This window comes from Lepidochelys kempii, chromosome 12, assembly GCF_965140265.1.
Source record: "Lepidochelys kempii isolate rLepKem1 chromosome 12, rLepKem1.hap2, whole genome shotgun sequence".
Lineage (NCBI taxonomy): Eukaryota > Metazoa > Chordata > Testudines > Cheloniidae > Lepidochelys > Lepidochelys kempii.
The window spans coordinates 11,271,475-11,291,327 of NC_133267.1; the positions used below are offsets into that span (position 1 = coordinate 11,271,475).

Genomic DNA, 19,853 nt, shown 5'->3' on the forward strand with positions numbered 1-19,853 from the left:
TCCACATGTATATCATACTTTTGATTTGCACAAAGTGATGGATGAGACAACGTGATCTATGCTTTCTTGTCCCTATCTTGACAGGAAGGTTTACTTACCTGTATTAAGGTGAGATAACGATTAGCCCTGGAAATGTTTCATGGCATAATGAGTTTCAGAAGTAAGCCTGCTACCCAAACATCCTCTGGGCAGGGTGATAGAGCAGGGGGCTAAAAAAAGCTGGAAGAACAACTTTGGCTACCTGGTTCTGGCTGATTAGGGGTCAGGTAATAAGGAAAATCTGTCCCAGCTCGGGCTGTTGTGGTTCTACTTAAAAGAGCATCAGGACTTCTGTAAAGTACACGGCAGTGTGCAGGCTGGGGTGTGTGAATTTCAGAACACCCCAAAGTGTTGAGTGCTAACTGCCCTTTTTGGATGCTGCCAGTGTGACCTAAAAGGTACCTAATTGATGTGAATACAGTCCTGCTTGAAAGAGGATTGTTAATGTGAACTAAATACCTTTTATTCACTCCAGTACTGTCCACGTGGGGGCAGTTAGCATGCGGGTGTGCTCTATAATTCACCTTACTCCCCCATAATATGCACTGCTGTGCGCTTTAGACAGTGGCACATGCTTTCCTTGCTTGTGAACAGACTGTCTGCCTTGCAGCATTAAATCCTAGTGTGAGTGCTGCTGGGGGTAAGATGAAGACAAGTCACAGACTGCACATCTAAATAGTAGTATCCATCTGAACATCAAGAATTAGAAACAAGCCTTCTGCTGAATGACGGGAACTTGCTGTGTTAGTTGTGGTGCTCGGAGATAATAGTGGATTTCAGCTACAGCTCTAAAGAGATGGGTCTCCAAGGCAGCCTAACAATCACAGGTGTCATGCAAAGCTTCTGGCATCCAAGAAGCTCTGACAATCAAAAGCAGAATTCCTAGAACTCATTAAGCCATATGCACTGTAGGCATTATCGCCCCAGAGTCCCCCTTCCAGCTGCTTCTCTTCAGAGCAGGGGCTTGAGGGGAATCACACTTGTTTGCTGCTTTCTCCACAGTAGCTCAAATCTCCTGGTCAGTGGAAACAAAAACACCAGGGAGGGAGGGATCTGACCATGCTAGTGGAGGAAAACATCCACAAAGCTCAGCAACTCTACATTGTTTCAGAGCAGCAGATGCCCAATTGCCGAGTCATGCTGTGCTGATTGGTTCCTTGATGGGGAAGGGATTTCCATTGGGTGGCAGAAGCTACCCTTCACACCCACACCATGCTCCAGACAGAATTAAAACCAGCTGTGAGGTAAACACTTTCTATGTCTTCTTGGGGGGGTTATTTCAGTAGGGTGGGGGCAGGGCTTGGTGAGCGTTCAGCTTTTGTTATCCTTTCTTCTGTGAAGTGCTGTAATGGAGTCTCAGGTACGCCAGAACTTCCACCGGGAGGGTGAGGCTGCTATCAACTGCATTGTGAATTTGGAGCTGCGTGCTAGCTATGTCTTCATGTCCATGGTGAGTCAGAGGCTTTCTTAAGAACTTTTTTTCTGTTTTCTGCTTCAACTGTTACTCCAAATACTACAACAAAGTCCTGTGAAACTTTTTTGAGGTAGCTGAGGCTTTTTGATTATAGAATTATAAATGCTTACTCAGAGATTGTAGTAACTCACCTGGTTGCTTTGGCAGAGATGGAGTTGAACAAGAGCCCTGGGGAAATCTGAGAGTACAATAGAGAATGCTTCAGAGGTGGGACTAAAACTCTAACTCTATACTATTGCTATTGGATTACACATGTATGTGGCATTTAAGGACTGTGTGGACTGAGTTCTACACTAGCAAAGATCTTTAATATCTCATTGCCTGGCTGGGTGTATCAATATTGTACTTCTTCCCAGTCTTGCTACTTTGACCGTGATGATGTGGCCCTGAGGCACATTGCTCAGTTCCTGATGGAGCAGTCCTATGAGCATAAGGAGCATGCAGAGAAGTTCCTGCAATACCAGAACAAGCGAGGGGGACGCATTGTCCTGCAGGATGTAGAGGTGAGGGGGTGGGGTACACAATCTCTTCAATGTAGTCTCTGATCTATAAGATTCCCTGGGGAGGGACTACTGAACTCAAAGCTCCTGTATTGTGGGGAAAAGGTTCAAATTCTGCTTGGCACCATACACTTCTGCTTTGTGTAACAACTTCCCATAGATGGATACACTCGACCAAGTCAGGTAGGTGATGGGCTCGACCTGCTTACTATGCAGGGTGTAACCTATGGACTGGGGACTAGAATGCTTGTGATCCCTCTTCTATCTAGCCACAGGCATGAGAGGTATAGTGAGGGAATAAGCTTGGAGAGCTGCTGCTTAGTACTAACCTGTCCTAGTGGGTGAGCTCAATTGGCTGTAAATGTCTTGAAATCACACACAATGTGCCTCTTTCAGAGTTGCAGTATTGGTGTTGACTTCTAGTAGCAAAGGGAATAATGACCTACGTTGCAAAGGGACTATTGGCATACTGGCCATAACAATACTAGAGAAAAGAAGAGCAGCAGGGCAGATTTCCTCACTAGGGCCTAAAAGTTAGCAGAGCTAGAGCAGGTATGGGTTGTGACTAACCTTTTTGGTGGCTATTTAACAGAAGCCAGAGCGGGACAAGTGGGGGAACAGCCTGGAGGTCCTGCAGCATGCTCTGCAGTTGGAGAAGACCTTGAACTATGCCCTGCTGGACCTGCACAAGGTGGCTACAGAGCAGAATGATCCTCATGTGAGTATAAGTTGGCAGGAGAAACGGGGGCTGCAGTCAGCAAAGTTCAGAATGGAAGTTAATGGAAACTCAGATCAAAAATATCTTCCTGGTTTGGGGGGAAAACAGGGCTTTGGTAAAGGGACACTTTTTTTTTTTTTTCCAGGAAAGTTACAACTGTTAAGTTTTGAAGTTGTCAAATCTTATCTTTTTACCTTCTGAACCACTTTATTTCAAACATTTTTTTTGTCTTCTCTCCCTTTCTGGCCACACAGTGTGACAGAATGAAGTGTTTAAGTTCCCTAGTTTTCTTCCTTCACTTTCCACTCCAACTTCTAAAATAGCTTCCAGCTCTCCAGAAGCTATTTTCCCTCCCTCCTTTGAGACCACAGAGGGGCACTAATTGGGGTGGGAATTAATATGGGGTTATATCTGTAGCAGATTGAAAGGGTGGCTTTAGCCCCTAAGTGAGGGCCTAGTTCATGCCACTATATGTGGCAGTGTTTTCCGCCTCTTTACTACACTTAATTAGTCTGAGCCCTGAAATAAATGCTTTCTGAATTAAGCAGCAAAATATCAATGGCCAGCAATTCTCATGGATAGGCTCTAGCTACTGCAAAACATTCTCTCATAGTCACAGTTGTTCCTCATTAGAGTGAAAGTGGCCCAAGGAGTTCCTGGACCTAGCTGGAAAGGAATAACAGGAGGGGAGCCCTCCTGAAAAAGGCAATGGCTAGCTAAATGGAAAGCCCTAAACTGAGGGGGCAAACATGTAAAAGTCAATGCAGTATAAAACCGGCAGAAAGGTGAGCATGGAGAACTAAAATGGGAGGTAGCAAAACATTTATTTAGAAATAGTGTAATGTCTGTACCCATGTCCTTTACAGTGATCTTAACCTCCTGCCATGCAATAAATGAGTGACACACTCTAGGATATTTCCTGCCTACGTTGTACAGAATGTTCCTGGTTGAATGCAAAGACTATCACCAGTATGAAATCCTGTAATACTTCTCCATTGTATGTATTGTTTAATGATGACTTGGGGTTGATGTAGGGGATCTGATTCCATGTAAACCACCATTGAGGTGTTACACTTTTATGCTTCAAACTTTAAGAAAGAGCAACCTTTCTTCTTAGTCCCAGGATTCTCCAGGTCACTCATTCGGCCAGCTCATACATAGCATGTACAGTTAGTAAGTTAAGATTTGTTAGACTAAATGTCAAGTAATCCGCCATCTTTCTACTAAGCACATAGGAGTTGGAATGAGTCTTCCTGTTGTCACTTTCTGCAGCTCTGTGACTTCCTGGAGTCTGACTACCTGGAGGAGCAGGTGAAGGCCATCAAGCAGCTGGGAGACCACCTCACCAACCTGAAGCGCCTGGGAGTGCCCCAGAACGGCATGGGAGAGTACCTGTTCGACAAGCTCACCCTGGGGCACAGCAGCTGAAGTCTGCACTGAGAGCTGCAATGTCCAATTGAATATATTACCCTTCCCATTAACCAGTACATCTTTTGATTGGTTAAGTGCTGACAATAAAACTTAATCTAGGATCTGTGTGGTGTGATTTTTTTTTTTTTAGTGTATGCAATGGGATTTTGGACACATGGTGACCACCTGTCCTGGAACAAACAGGAAAGAATGATAGGATTCATCTAGTAGACTGAACTGGCTATTTTGGGTGCTAAGAAAAGGCATTTGAAGTGGGTAGAGGCAACATACAGTAATTCCCATGGTCTGTGCACCAGGGAGAGAAGCCTTTTGTCTGCTAGCAACACATTCCTCAACACATTTCAAATCTTCTACCTGAAACTCAACTTCAGAGGGCCCAAAGTTAGACATCTGGGTAAAGATAACAGTGATCTGGACCTCCTGTTCTAAGGCTCTATTCTTATTTCTTCCTTCTATTCTTACCTCCCTCCTCTCCTCCCCCCAGCTCATGTGACCACTTCTCTTCCAAATAATTTTCTAATTATGTTGAGAGAGGGGCTGACAAATTAGTTATCCTCCAAATGGAGCGTTTCTCACTGATGACAAACCCTTTGGCCTCTACCCAGAACTAACTACAGGGGATTCTCCTGTTGCTGAACTACTTCAACTCTCCTTCCCTTCCTGCAACTAGGGCTGGAATATATGTGGAGGCATTTGAACAAAAGCAGTAGTGGGTGACCCCAATATGTCTTTCTTGCACAGGTGCACTGAAGCATTTTCACCTCCACAGGGAGGAAAATGGGGGGGGGGGGGAGGGATGAGTGGCTGTTTCTGCATAGGGATAATGGAAAAGGTGACCCAGTGTCTCTTATTATATTAGAGAAGAAAATTGTGACTTGCAGGAAGGAGTGAAATGGAGATCATGCAGGGCTTCCAATTGTGGTTGCTTGACATTAGAGGGTTACAATACTAGCAAAGCTACTGTGGCAGGCAAATAATCACCTGACAATGACTAATGTGTATATAACTTCACCCATTTGTTCCTGGAAACATCTTAATTCCTCCTCCTGAGCTGTTGTATGTATCTTCAGCAACTGGCAGATATATAACTCTGAAGCTATGCTAGTTCACACCAGCTGAGGTTCTGGCCTCCTGCAAGTTCTTTACAGTTGGTGGTAGAAATTTCATCTTTGCCAAGAATTGGTTAAGCTTATCTTGTAAAAGCGATAATTGGAGCTGGCCAGGAAAGGGCATTTCCATCCTGTGTGGAATTTTGGGTCTTTGAAAAGTTCTTCTGTGCTGAATGTAAACCAACTTAGGATGTGTTTTCTTGTCTTCTACAGTCCATCGGGGGCTTTCCAGTCCTCTTCCTCTTCTGTAGCTGAGAATCAGTTCTGTCTTGTCTTATACTATTTTGGCTAAACATCTTCCTTCCAGTTGCTTTGCTGCAGCAGAATTCTCTATGGTGTCTGGAGACCATGAAATGGGAGATGAGGAACTAAGATGGTGATATGCTTAAGAATAAGCCCCTTCTATGGCAGCTGTGTCTGACTTCTTTGGGAATGTGGACAAGTGGCTTACTATCTCCTTGCCACGGTGAACAGCCTTCAAACTAGAGAACTTTGTTCTCAACTGTGGTTGTGAGAAGGGATGTTCACTAATGATACTAGTTAGCTCAAACATACAAGTGCCAACGTGCAAAAGCCTGAGGGTTTTCCTCTGGGAGGACAGAGGGACAAAGATCCCATAACTTAGCATGACAGCATAGCTCACCACTGTAGGTTATGTGTACTGAAATGCAATGGTGCCTATCCTAGATGGAACAAACCCATCTTCTAACCTTTCTTTCCTTTTCTGGCTGCAGCTGTGTGACTACCTGGAGGAGCAGGTAAAGGCTATCAGGCAGCTGGGAGACCACCTCACCAACCTGAAGCACCCGGGAGTGCCCCAGAATGGCATGGGAGAGTACCTGTTTGACAAGCTCACCTCTAGGCCTTCACAGACAAGGTGTAGCAACCTAGGGCCAAGTGCTAACAATAAAACGTTCTATGCATCCAGTATCCTGTATCTTTGATTTGGTCAAGATGACAATTCCTCTTCTGCACACTCTGTGCAGATGAGATGACTGTTATTCTGGGCCATGGCAGTAGGATCCTACTGAGGGAGAGTAGCTGAACAATGCACATGGGAGACTCTCCTTTACTAGCATAGTAAAGCTGGGTTGATGGTCATCCAAGTGCTGAGAATAAAATGTATTAACCTGTTGAAATCTCTAAGGTGTCTTTCTTTCTGGGGGGTGTGGGATGGGAATCACAGGGAACATGGTGGAGGTTGAGGAAGGCTGCTATTGGAAAGGCTTAGCCTAGATATACATCCCATGTGTGCTCTCCTGGGGGAGGGCTCGGCGGTTGTATTATGTCTAATGTAATTTCATTCTGGGTATTGTAGGAAATCGACCAACTACACTAACTCACACCTAGTGTGATATCCTTTATGCCAGGTCTAGGGCTAAAGGCTCTACAATGTCACTTTGTGGGTTGAAGGACAGAACTTCCATCCAGTCCCACATTCAGCTGTGTAGAAGCTGGGGGTAAGAGGAGTGCGCTAATGAGTAGTATCGCTATCTGACACATGGAAGAGGTGTGTGTGTGGGGGGGAACCAAAGAGCTGGCTTAGAGAAGTGACTGGAGATAGTGCACCCCCTGGCAGGGGGACCTTGGCTTACAATTCTTATTGCTCAGCTTCCACTGGGAAGGGAAAATCTGGTGACGTAACTAGAACGAGTCACAGATCAATGAAGGGAAATCTATTAATGCCCTGATTTCAGAACTGTTGTGAAGCCACTTTCTGCTCAATGCTGTACCCTCAACACCAGTGCCTTCTAGGACATTGGATGGTGCTAACCAACTGCACCATAGAATCATAGAATCATAGAATACCAGGGTTGGAAGGGACCTCAGGAGGTCATCTAGTCCAACCCCCTGCTCAAAAGCAGGACCCATCCCCAATTAAATCATCCCAGCCAGGACTTTGTCAAGCCTGACCTTAAAAACTTCTAAGGAAGGAGATTCCACCACCTCCCTAGGCAACGCATTCCAGTGTTTCACCACCCTCCTAGTGAAAAAGTTTTTTCTAATATCCAACCTAAACCTCCCCCACTGCAACTTGAAAGACCACTCTGTCTTTTTCTGGAACTAGCATGATCCTCCCTAGCAATATAGCCACGAGCACTGAGGTTGCTGATTTTTGTGATGCTGTGTGAAAATAAAAACAAGTGACAAAATACAGCTTCTGGAAAAATGTTCAATACACTCAGGCACTGAACCGGGGTGTGTGTGTGTGGAGGGGAATGAAAACTTGCAATTTGTGTGAAACAAGGGTCAAAAAATAAGCACTCATCAAACTGTTTTATGCAACTTTTCTTTTGTTTACATTCACACTAAAGCTTCCTAAAAAAGTGAAAAGGATAAAGCTGAAATAATGTGTTTTGAACCTTCAGAATGAATTGTTTCAATAATGTCCCATTCAAATATGAAGGAAATTGATATCTTCCCAATATCTACCTCTTGCTTTTGTCCAATCAGGATTTTGTAACTGAAAAATTAAGTTACAAGAGGTGGGACCTTCTCTAGGTCTAAAGCTAGATTGCTGGGGAAGGACTAATAGTACTTCTGTCTGCTTGTGTGTAGGCATCAGGACCATATCGTCCTTGGTTTCTTAGCATTCAGGAGTGGAGGGGAGCTGACCACCGAGGGAGAAGCATCTCTTGCTGCATCCCTACCTCCTATGTCTGACATGAGGGATGTGGCAACAGTCCTGCCCTGCCAACTCATGCTTCCAGCAGCTAAAATGAATGCTCCTGAGGAAAAATTAACCAAATTTTCTGTCAGTCTTGTTGCCTCTGCTCTTAAGGTTCCTTGCTGAATTTGCTTTGGGACACTTCCTCGCAGACCCCACAGAGTTTTCAGTCCTCTGTGTCGTGACTGCAGGGGAAAAGCAACTCTGGCAGCCCTGTTGGTGATAACTTGGGCACCAGTTTGCAATGGCCAGCAGGCCTGTCTTTTTGCAGAGAAAGAGGTTTCCTGTTGGAGGGGCTCCATAGTTCAGTCAGAAACTGTTCCCTTTCCTGGGGCGATAGAGAGGATGAATTGCAGCTTTTTTAGCACCAGGCAAAAATAGCTGTGTTTTTGCAAAGGTCTGGGGAGCTTGGCAAGATGGCTGTGAGGGGGATATTTGTGTTGCCAAAACACCGGTGCCTAAATCACTAATGCATGTCTCGTCAGAATAAGATATTCAAAAGCACTTAAGTGCCATTTTGGAAAGTGACTTAGGAGCTCATGTCCCAGTGCTTTTCAGTGATTCTCACACTTTTGAGTGCCTCAGTCACTCTTGGAGGTGGGACTTGGGTGCTTTTGAAAACTTATTCCATAGTGTCTAAGTAAACAGCATGACAGTAAAACTATTAGTTTCCTACATGGTTCTAAATTTACAGCTAGTTACCCAAGGCTAGGAAATGCCAAGGAAGTGAGCAAATAAAACAATCAGCTAAGTAACTTGTTCAAGAAGAGTCCATAACCCCCACCCTCCTCCTACTGTGGCTGTAATTACAACAGATTATGTTATCTTGATGAGCCAGCCTCTCAGCTGTGAACATTATGACAGTCCCACCTACAATGCTGACTGGTGCCTTGCTGAGGAAGGGAATTTCCATTGGTTAGCATCAGCTGCCCATCACAAGCATTCCCTACTCTGAACAGTATTAATGCCACCTGTCTTCAAGTGCAAGTTCTGCTTGCCTTTGGGGGTGTGTATTCCTCTTAGCTTAGGTGCTTTCAGATTTTTTTCCTTTGCTGTTACAACTGTATTCTCTAGGTCTTGAAATGGAATCCCAGGTGCGTCAGAACTTCCATGCTGAGTGTGAGGCTGCTGTGAACCGCCTGGTGAACCTGGAGCTCTATGCTAGCTATGTCTATCTGTCTATGGTGAGTATGCTAGTTCTGGGTGTTCCTTTCCTCTCCTAGCTAATGAGAGTGAAAATATGGAACAAATACTGCGTGTGATCTTGGCGGTGACATCTCTGTGCTAGTGAGGAAATGAGTAGTATTTTGGTGGTGTGTTGGGACAAACACAGTTGTAGTTGTAATGGGCAGGTGTTGTACTGAGGGGGGAGTATCTTGGAATGTGCCCCTGTGGGGAAGGGGGAGACTGATTGTGAGCACTACTTCAGATTGCACAAAGAGTAAATCTAGAAGCTTAGACTTCCCTTGAATTGCAGTTAGTTAGGCAGAGATAATTGCATTGTACCTGGCTAAAAGATGAAGGAGACAAGCAGGCTTGTGCCCACATATGGGGGTTTAAGTAGCTTTTTGATATTTACCTGTAGTAAACATCTGATGCATTGCTTTTGCTGTTCTCTTCTATCTCTAGTCCTACTACTTTCAACGGGATGATGTGGCCTTGAGGCACATGGCCCAGTTCTTGAAGGTACAGTCTCATGAGCAGAAGGAACATGCAGAGAAGTTCCTGACCTATCAAAACAAGCGAGGTGGGAGCGTTGTCCTGCAGGATATCAAGGTGACCACTAAGGGCACTTGCTGTTCTGTCTTGCTTTATAGTCCCTGCATCTTGTCACCCTGTCTGGAGTGGCAAATAATCATGAGTGCCTGCCTCAGGGCAGACCCCCCCCCCAACTGGTGGTGTGGTCTAGAAGTAGATTTTACCAGCCCGGTACTTAATGTGACCTCCCAGACTACTACAGTAGTCTATAATGGAGTCCCAGACTAGAGCATCCAAGTGGACTATCTTGCTATCTAGGCAAGCTGGACTGGTGAATGGTCACTTACACCCACTATCTCAGCATCCAGTCCCAAGAAACCCATCACTCACCTGGGTTGACTTGTACCCTAGATCTCACGCCAAACAATATGAGTAGCCAAGTCTATAGTAACATTTTTAAATTTCTCTTCTTGGTTGATCTGCTTTAACCTTTCAACATGTACAGGTGAGTCCCAGTCTAGAATTCCTAATGGTAACAGATGTTATCATTCTCCAGTTTTCCAAAAGTCTCTCAGGGCTACTTAGAAATAATTCTGGGGATCTCAGTCCTCTCATTCAATTATTCTGCTCTGTTAGACTCCAGATAACCAGGAGATAAAGGTTTTTTCCCTTGTGTCTATACCTGTAGCTGCTAGCAGAAAACAAGCTGATAGCATCATTACCACTACACGGGCTCTTGCTGGGAGAGGCATGCATTTAGAGTCTTTGATATCTGATCATACCACACAACGATCACTTGCCTTCAAATGCACAAGAGTTACTACTTGCCTGTGAAAACTCTTCATTTGCATTCCACAAAGGATTCTTTATTTAGTTACAGGGGTATAGAACATGTAAATGTTTGCTATTCATCTAACGTGATACATATAAGTGAGAACAAGGCAGGTAATATACTGCTAGTTTTCATGAAGTTTACATTCTTTGATCTATACTGATACCCAAATGAACTGGCCTGATTTCCAGCAGTGACTTTGAGGTCTCAGCTGACAACTAGGCTTTGGTTAGAGTTGGCACTTGGCTTACCAGCATCACATCTCTGATGCTTACTACTACTGTCTATTAGATAAGTGTAGGTGAGATTTTTTTTTCCAGCCCACACTTCACCTCTTAAATGAAGGAAGCCAACTCTCCATGCAGTAGACACTAGCTCCTAGCTGCAGTGGGAGTCAACAAGTGAGCTTAGCATTGCTTTGTTTGGGTTTGTACAGAGGCCAGAGCGGGATGAGTGGGGGAACAGCCTGGAGGCCCTGCAGTGTGCCCTGCAGCTGGAGAAGACTCTGAACCAGGCCCTGCTGGACCTGCACAAGCTGGCTACTGAGAAGAATGACCCTCATGTGAGTATAATGGCAGACAAATACAACGCAGTTGGAGTAGATGTTTGGGAGCACTTGTTCCTCTAGGGAAGTTTGGCTTCCTCTCCCGTTTCTGGGATGTGGGGGAGATGCTGTGTTCAGTCGTCTTATCTGCCCAGAAGTGGCCTTCTCTTGCAGGAGAGCCCTCTACTCTTTTTGCCTCCAGGCTTCTGTGTCTCCCTCTCCTTGGAACAGGGGGTGGGGGGAGTAGTTGGAAGATCTGGGCAGGGAGAGGGATTTATGGTTACAGTTGTCAAGTCTGTCTTACTGCATCTATGCCTTAGATTGTTGGTAATGCTGGCAATGATGCTTCCCATTCTTTGACTACAGAGCTTCCTTGCTCAAGGGTGTGAGAAGCAATATTAACAATTTTGGAATTCACATAAACCTGACAAGTAGTGGTTTCACACCCTACTGATGTGTGCCAGGGAGAGATGGTCGATCCGTAGCTCATTGCGACTCTTACTTGCAGCTAAAACTCTGCACTGAAATGTAATGGTACATAATTGAACTGGAATAAATAGTCCTCTTCCTTCCCTTGCTTGGCTGCAGCTCTGTGACTTCCTGGAGTCTGACTACCTGGAGGAGCAGGTGAAGGTCATCAAGCAGCTGGGAGACCATGTCACCAACCTGAAGCGCCTGGGAGTGCCCCAGAATGGCATGGGAGAGTACCTGTTTGACAAGCTCACCCTGGGGGGGAGAAGCTGAACGGCACACTGCCAGCTGAGAGTGCCATGCAGAGCTCTACACTTCACAGCCAAATAGACAAGGTCTAGCAACCTAGAGTCAAGTGCTGACAATAAAACATTCTATGCATCCAATATCCTGTGTCTTTTATGTGGTCAAGATGACCATTCCTCTTCAGCACACTCTGTGCAGAAGGAATGACCGCTATTTTGGGGCAATGGCAGTAGAATCCTACTTACCACTGCTTCTGATAGCAAGAGCAGGGTGTGATGTGCTCTCCTGCCTCAATTTTGAGATTACCAAAAGTTCTATATTCTATGTTGCCGTACAATGGTGTCTCTGACAACCTCCTACCACAGATGTCACTAGCCCAGTAGCTACTGCTCTTAGCTGGAATGACAGGGGGAGGAACCCAGTTAAAATCTCAGCTTTGCCTGAGTCAGAGCTGGGCCTCGAACTGTGACTTCTCACACCCTAGGTTAATGTAGTAACAGTTGGACTATGCTGGGCTTAGTCTCCCTTGCTGGCTTTTATCAAATAGGAGAAATTTCTCCTTGAAGCCAGTACTAACATTGAGGTTAGTCTAAAACCACACTGAGAGGGCCTCCTGCTGGTTGTGTAGCGCCACGGGACTCTTCTCCCACTACTTCCCCTCCCTCCTTTAGTAGGTCTCTTAAATAACCTCATATTGCATGAAGAGAGCTGGTCAATGACTTCGCCCCACCTAGGTGACCCTTCATGGGGGGAGTAAGTCCCTCTTCCAGCCTGAACCTTTTGCTAAAGAGCTCTCCTTCCCTATTGATATGTGCCAACTGGAGTAGCAGCTCTCTAGAGCTAAGAGGCTGTCCAGAAAGGCCAGGATAAGGACACTGCATGGCTGTTTGTTCTTTCTCAGGGGAATGGGAAAATCCACCCCATGACAACCTTCACTCTCCCCAGGAGTCAAGAAGGCAGTAAACTTTCCTGCCATTCATCCCTGCCCAGTGTTAGACAATGTTGTGGAAACCTGCCCTGTGGGGGGAGTAGGGGTAAACAAATGTAGAGTTAGTGTAACCAATAGCTCATTTTATGGCATGTTATTAATTAAATGACTGAGGGAGCCTGCTGTGGGCTGAGTCAAGTTAATGTGACTTACTTTCATATTGCTAAACATGGGGAGTTGGGTTCGCTTATTTGCTCGTGTTTGGATGTGCCCAGTGTCCCACAACTTTGTGCCTAGTTATCTTTTGCCAGCTCTTGTAGCAAGAGGGGTGGGAGAAACAAGAAGCAGCTACAGGATGCCATGGGGACTGTGGTACTACAGGTCACAGGCAGTGGAGAGTCTTACCCCTAAACAGTAAACAAACAAAAAAGAGCAGGTATGCAGCAGATGTAATTCCATGCAGTTCTCCTGAAGTTCTGTCCCAAGATAGTTAAGTTTGCACTTTTAATTTTATTCTGGGAGGAGAGAATATTTGGCCCTTGCCAATTGTTTGATTTGTCCTATTTAGTAGGGCAAGAGCATTAATGGTTAGATAGCCCCATTCAGCCAGTGAAAGTCTAAAGGTCTTCCCCATGCTATGGAGAAGTGCCAAGCTGATCACCATATTTGGGGGCAGGAAGGAGTTTTCCTCCAGGGCAGATTGGAAGAGGCCCTGTGGGTTTTTTGACTTCCTCTGCAGCATGAGTCACTTGCTGGAGGATTCTCTGCACCTTGAAGTCTTTAAACCATGATTTGAGGACTTCAGTAGCTCAGACATAGGTGAGAAGTTTTTGCAGGAGGCAGGGGATGAGATTCTGTGGCCTGCATTGTGCAGAAGGTCAGACTAGATGATCATGATGGTCCCTTCTGACCTTAATATCTATGAATCTACTAAAATGCTGCTCTCCAGCAGGTGAAAGCCAACAGGCACCCATCAGCAGCACTAGCTGTCAGTTTTGAAGACAGGCTAGAGGCTGTATAATTGTGACAATGGACAAAGTAGGGAGAACTTAAGAGGCATGGAATATAATATGACCCAAGCTGGACACAGCCCTGCTCTTTTAAAAAGGACTTTTTCCTCTGTCATGACTTCTGCAGAGAAGTGCCCCTAGTACCAAGGCTTATGTCTCTCTTCACTGGAACCTCATGGACAACACTTGAATGGTTTCACTAGCTGTAGCAGGGGAGGTGGGGGGCACATCTTGTAATCCAATGACACTAAAAGGGACTAAACCAAAGGGAGGGTAGGGGTGGAGAAGAAGCAAACTGCCCCAGGAGAAATAAGGGGCAAACTAGCCCATCTTTTTTTCTCACTTCAAGACAATTGCTTGAAAGAGTTTCTTTATCAACTATTATTTGTATTCTGCAGCAGCCAGAGGCCAAAAGCCAGGATGTTCCAGCTGAGCCCAGCTCTTTTAGACAGAAGTGAGGTGCCTGAGGGACAGAGTTTGGTTAATATTTTCAATGGGTATCAATTTAAATAAGTCTTCAATAAAAGGCAGAAAAAGAATGCCATGCCGCCTTTTCTTGGACCCCCTACATCTTCTTTTCATGACAGCAGGGGTGTTTGTTACAGAGGTACAGAAGCCAAAATTTTTTTTCTTTCAGATACTAAATCACAGAAGTGACCCCACCTGCTGCTTCTATTGAGCCACATGAGCTGCCCATCTCACGCCCCTGCAAACGTGTATGCCATGACAATTCCTGGTGGAACCTCAATCATCGGTCGCTTCCCTAATTCTGGTGTCTGCAAAGGCAATAGTGTGAAATATCTCCTGCCATCAACTGGGTGTTCCTGTCCCAGCAACCTCTCTGTGTCCTGTGTTTCCCACTCTCCCTGTGACTCCCACATGTCCATACTACAGTGCTGGGCTACACTTGGGATCCAAAAGAGAAGTCTGATTACACAGAGAAGGGACTGACAGATGCATAAAAGTCACATGTTTCATGCCAAGCCTCTCATACCCAAGTGCAGAATTAAAAAAAACATTAATGCGTGCACAATAGGCATCATTGCCCCAGACTCCTGATGAAACTTTCATCTCTTCAGAGCAGTTCTTGGTGGGGAAATCTGACTTATTGGCTGTTTTCTCCACCTCAGAGCTAATGCCTCAGTTATCTGACACAAAGGAACCAGGGAGCGACCTCACTGTTTGGAGAATATCTACAAACCCCAGCTCTTTTAGCTGGGCTCAGAGCAAGAGACGAAATGTTGCTAAATGAACCTCTCCCTGGTGGAAATGCTGCTATAGCCACGCCCACAATGTTAACTAGCTCCTTGCTGGAGAAGGGAATTTCCACTGGCCAACAGCAGCTGCCAATCATGCCTACAGCCTTTCTGACCATTATTAAGAGCAGCTGTGCTAGGTAGGGGAATAGTTCTTCTCTTTTTTGTGGGTGGAGGTTCTGTTTTCACAGAGCTTGTGTAGAACTGTGTGTCATTCTTATTTAAGCTTTTGTTGGACTGGCAAAGATGGAGTCTCAGGTGTGCCAGAACTTCCACCTGGACTGTGAGGCTGCTGTTAATCGCATGGTGAACTTGGAGTTGTATGCCAGCTATGTTTACCTCTCCATGGTAAGTGCTTCTATTTCTCCTGCTGTTCTCTGTTTGAAGGTAAGTGTGGCCTATGGTTGCAAACAGGCATTGCTGGAGAGCTTTCTTGCTCAGGTGTAATGTCTGTAGAATTTGTTTTCCTAGTCTGGAAAACACTGAGTGCTTCTGCTGAATGGCCTACTCTTATTCTTTCAAAGCAATGAAATGCTGATGTAAGCTGCAGCTATATTTCAAAAGGGATTGTGTTCCTTTTCCTCTAGAGACTTCCAGTCTCTGGATGATGGCTGCTGCTACAGAAATTCTCCCCTATTCAGGAAAAAAAACACATAGGTTTGTATTTATGAAGGTTCTACATGCATCTCTTCCAGGCAGTCTCTCCTTTGCAGTGTACTGAGCTGCAAACTGAAGGTCAGATATGATGGTAACTGATTCAGTGGCAAGGATCTCCACATGAAACACATAGTAGTTGGAAGTTGCTCTTCCTACAGGCTGGCAGTAGTAAGAATAGGGCTTCTCCAGAGTTGCTCTAATCTCAGGGGGTGTGTATTGCACTGGTGTAATTCCATTGCTCTGAGTGTGTGTCAGTCTGAGCACTATCCAAGATCCCTAAATTGCCTGCTATTGGGTCTGGTGTAGCCATATTTTAAAAATACTGTTGTCACTAATGGTTTGTTTGTTCTCCCTAGTCTTTCTACTTTGACCGTGATGATGTGGCCCTGAGGCACATGGCCCAGTTCCTGAAGGAGCAGTCCCATGAGGAGAGGGAGCATGCAGAGAAATTTCTGACCTACCAGAACAAGCGAGGGGGACGCATTGTCCTACAGGATATCAAGGTGAGAAACTATATAATACGGGCTTCCTTCCAAAAAATTCACACATACTAATGAGCCCTATGGATTTGGATTGGGGATGGGAGGGGAAAACAACTAGAGGCATCAGAGGTTGGGGTTGTCATTTCTTAGACAACATTAATTATCTATGTGCTAATCCTTTCCCCAAAGGTATAACATGGACAGCTCTCATAAATCTACTTAATACAGATGCATGTAGTTATACAATCTTGGTATCCTGCTTGGTCCTTTACCTTTTTTGTATATTAACGTCCCTTACTTAGAGCTCTAGTTCCTATTTCTGTAGGAAGCATCTTTTTGGTCTACTCAGTGGGTACTACTTCCTTGCATACCAGGGCATGGGGAAGGAGAAGTGTCAGGGTGAGTAGGCAGTGGGTCACCATGTACCTTCAGTGAGTGGTGAAGTTGGTTTGGACTGAATGTTGCTTGGTTTCTTGGTCAACGCTGAACAGAAGCCAGAGCGGGATGAGTGGGGGAACAGCCTGGAGGCCCTGCAATGTGCCTTGCAGCTGGAGAAGACCGTGAACCAGGCCCTGCTTGACCTGCATAAGCTGGCCACAGAGAAGAATGACCCCCATGTGAGTATAAGGTAGTAGGAAGAAAGGGAATAAGTTGGCAACTGCATGGGAAGAACTTCTTGGTGATTGGCCAGTAGGCCAATCCTTTCGTAAAAAGGAAGAAATGTTCTGAGGCACCGGAGCTATAGTGCAAACGTTCCCAAACTGTGGTTGGTAGACCACTGGGGTCACATGAGCTTGATGTTGCATCCATTCACTTCACTACAATATTCTGAGATTGTACATGAATCAGAAATCTAGAAGCCACTGCTGTATACTACTTCCCACTTCTGTGCCTTGTCAACTCATGTCTTTTAAGGAAGCTGCCTCTCTCAGCTGGGAACTCTGACCAACAAATCTTCCCGATAACAAAAAACCTAACCACCCTGTTTTTCCAACAGTTTAAGTTGTCAAACCTTCAGAAAAAACATAACTGTATTTGTCTTGGCTTTCCCCACTTGCTTCAAATGGGGGGGAAGAAGCAATAGCATGGGAACCTAGACAGCATCCCCCTCTTATACTCTAACTCCTTCAAAGCTCTTTGACTCTGAAAAAGGAGTGACAAAAGAAGTGTTTGGGAGTTGGACATGTGCTTTAGGTGAGAGGTTGCTGGGGAGCAATTCACTGAGGTATGAACTGATCAGCTAAAGCAACCCCTTCTAAGGAGGGCCTAGTTCAGGGGTGGCTAACCTGTGGCTCTAGAGCTGCATGCGGCTCTTCAGAAGTTAATATGCAGCTCCTTATATAGGCACCGACACCAGGGCTGGAGCTACAGGTGCTAACTTTCCAATGCCCCCGGGGGTGCTCACTACTCAACCCCTGGCTCTGCCCCAGGTCCTGCCACTACTCCACTCCTTTCTGCCCCCTCCCTTGAGCTTGCCATGCCCTTGCTCCTCCCCAGAGCCTTCTGAATGCCACAAAACAGCTGAGGGGGAGGTGTGGGGCTGCTGGTGGGTGGGAGGTGCTGGGAGCAGGATGGGGGATCTGATAGGGGGGCTGCTGACCTATTACTGTGGCTCTTTGGCGATGTACACTGATAAATTCTGTCTCCTTCTCAGGCTCAGGTTGGCCACCCCTGGCCTAGTTCATGCCACTGCTTTATATAGCAGCACACGCTCTGTACTTGGGTCAGCTAAGATGAGCCTTGAAAGGAGGCACTTCTGAACTGGGCAGGGAAATCCTAATGACCACAAGCTATCATGGGTCAAGGTCCTCCTATTGCCAAATGTTCTGATAGGGCCATACTTGTTCCCCAGTGGATTAACTGGGGCCATAGGAATCTCTGGACCTGTGAGAGAGGGTGAGAAAGGGAATGATTGGGGGGAGGAGGGGGAGCCTTCCTGAAAGAGCGTTACTGCTAACTAAATCAACTTAGACTAGAGTGTGAACATTTAAACTTTAGTGCAGTATAAAACCAGCAGAAAGGGCAGTATTGAATTGAAATGAGTCAGCAAAACACATGCTGTCAGAACTGAGATGTCTAGATGTCTCTATTCCTTGTGGCTGCTAACAAGACCTTAACCTGTGGTGAATGGCATCAGCTATTGCCTATTTCTAGCCATACAGTATAGAATGTTGCTGGATGAAGTAAAAAACCATCACCAGTATGAAGCTCTTTCCCAGCTAACATTCTCTAGGCTAAAGCCCAAAATGCATGGGGGTAGCTATAGATTTAAGGGGTGGGAGGGAATTTGGACTGTAGGTAAATGTTACACTTGAATGACTGCTCCACCACAATCTTTCTCCTGGCTGAAACTTGAAAGAAGAACACCCATTCTTTCCAGTCCCAGGACTCTTCCAGTTAAAGGTAGTGGATTTCAAATATTTGCATTCAGTCCTTTGTTACCTGCACACATCATGATGTATGACCATCAAGATCTGTTCCTGATCCGAGAGATTGAAACTAAATGTCCATTTACCTTGCAGCTTTGTGACTTCCTGGAGTCTGACTACCTGGAGGAGCAGGTGAAGGCCATCAAGCAGCTGGGAGACCATGTCACCAACCTGAAGCGCCTGGGAGTGCCCCAGAATGGCATGGGAGAGTACCTGTTTGACAAGCTCACCCTGGGGGGGAGCAGCTGAACTAGTTACTTCTATGGCTTCTTGTCATGCTGGCTGTTATGAATCTGAATAAAACTTGACTTTCAGTTGCAATCTGGTATCTGCTCCATTTGTATGAGGGGGCGGGGGGGGGGGGGGGGGGGTTGGCCCTTAGAGGGTGCAGGAATTCAGATGGAAAAGGCAGGATGAGGAATTGTGTTCCCCTTGCTAGCCATCATGCAGTGTAGATCTAAACTTGGGTGGTGCTTTGAGTAGTGTATGCTCTACAGTGGGTAAAGCAGGTGTAAAGGAGAAAAGACTGGGTCTTGATGTAAGAAGTGGTTTAGAAAACTAACCCTCCCTAGACTTGCCCTGGCACAGATATTGGCAAAACCAGGCCCTCTCAAAGCCATCTCATGCATTTAGTTAAAATTGCAACAGCATTCAAACCATGTTAGGCACTCTTTCAACATACTTCCTACAGAGCCCTAGGCTCAATTCCAGTATCTCTAAGCAACAAGAAGAGCTGGCCCAGTAATACTACACATGCCCTTGAATTTCCTCCCTCTCCTAGCCTAACCTGCTTTTAGATTAGAGACAATCCTTTTAAAACCCTTGATTCAACCTCTGTGGTTTGGTATCCTATACTTACTCTGGAGTAATAAGTACTTGAATAACACAGGGGTGGGGGAACCCATGTGGATGGGGTAAGAATCATTAATTCCAAGTCACTTTTCCACATTACTTAATGATTTCCAAGAGCATATTTTAGGAGTAGAAACTCCTCTACCTCCTAAGTTATGACCAGGTTGTTGCTCCAACAAAATGACTTTTTCCAACAGAGGCTAGCATGTCTCTCTCAAAACACCCCCCCATAATGGCAGTAAATGTGGACCTCTTTTCCTTCCATCTCTGTACATCAAGTGGCGTATATAGATTTGTTTGCTCCTGAAATCAGGCTACAGTTTTGTCTGGCAGCTTGGGAACCCTAGCGGGGAGAGTGGTGAATGGGAATTAAGACGGCTTAGTGTCTGAAAATTGTTAATGTAATCATTTCAGCTTTGCATGGTGACCACCACTGTCAGCAGAACTTCAAGTGGCTCTTCCCAAATACCTGCTTGAGGTGGCCCTATAACATGGGGGTCACTTGAATA

At 45.6% G+C, this 19,853-nt stretch overlaps 3 protein-coding genes across 3 annotated transcripts; all 3 read left to right on the plus strand.

Moving 5' to 3' along the window:
• Positions 1-1,202: 1,202 nt before the first annotated feature.
• On the plus strand, positions 1,203-4,159 carry LOC140896531 (ferritin heavy chain A-like). The gene is made up of 5 exons (XM_073308457.1): positions 1,203-1,283; positions 1,381-1,489; positions 1,870-2,016; positions 2,606-2,731; positions 4,004-4,159. The coding sequence occupies exons 1-5, from the start codon at positions 1,252-1,254 to the stop codon at positions 4,157-4,159; spliced, it is 570 nt and encodes a 189-aa protein (XP_073164558.1). The 5' UTR covers positions 1,203-1,251.
• A 4,862-nt stretch (positions 4,160-9,021) lies between these two features.
• Positions 9,022-11,757, plus strand: LOC140896532 (ferritin heavy chain A-like). Its single transcript, XM_073308458.1, has 4 exons — positions 9,022-9,123; positions 9,569-9,715; positions 10,906-11,031; positions 11,602-11,757. The coding sequence occupies exons 1-4, from the start codon at positions 9,022-9,024 to the stop codon at positions 11,755-11,757; spliced, it is 531 nt and encodes a 176-aa protein (XP_073164559.1).
• A 3,410-nt stretch (positions 11,758-15,167) lies between these two features.
• Positions 15,168-18,741, plus strand: LOC140896533 (ferritin heavy chain A-like). The gene is made up of 4 exons (XM_073308459.1): positions 15,168-15,272; positions 15,938-16,084; positions 16,555-16,680; positions 18,586-18,741. The coding sequence occupies exons 1-4, from the start codon at positions 15,171-15,173 to the stop codon at positions 18,739-18,741; spliced, it is 531 nt and encodes a 176-aa protein (XP_073164560.1). The 5' UTR covers positions 15,168-15,170.
• The last annotated feature ends 1,112 nt before the right edge of the window (positions 18,742-19,853 follow it).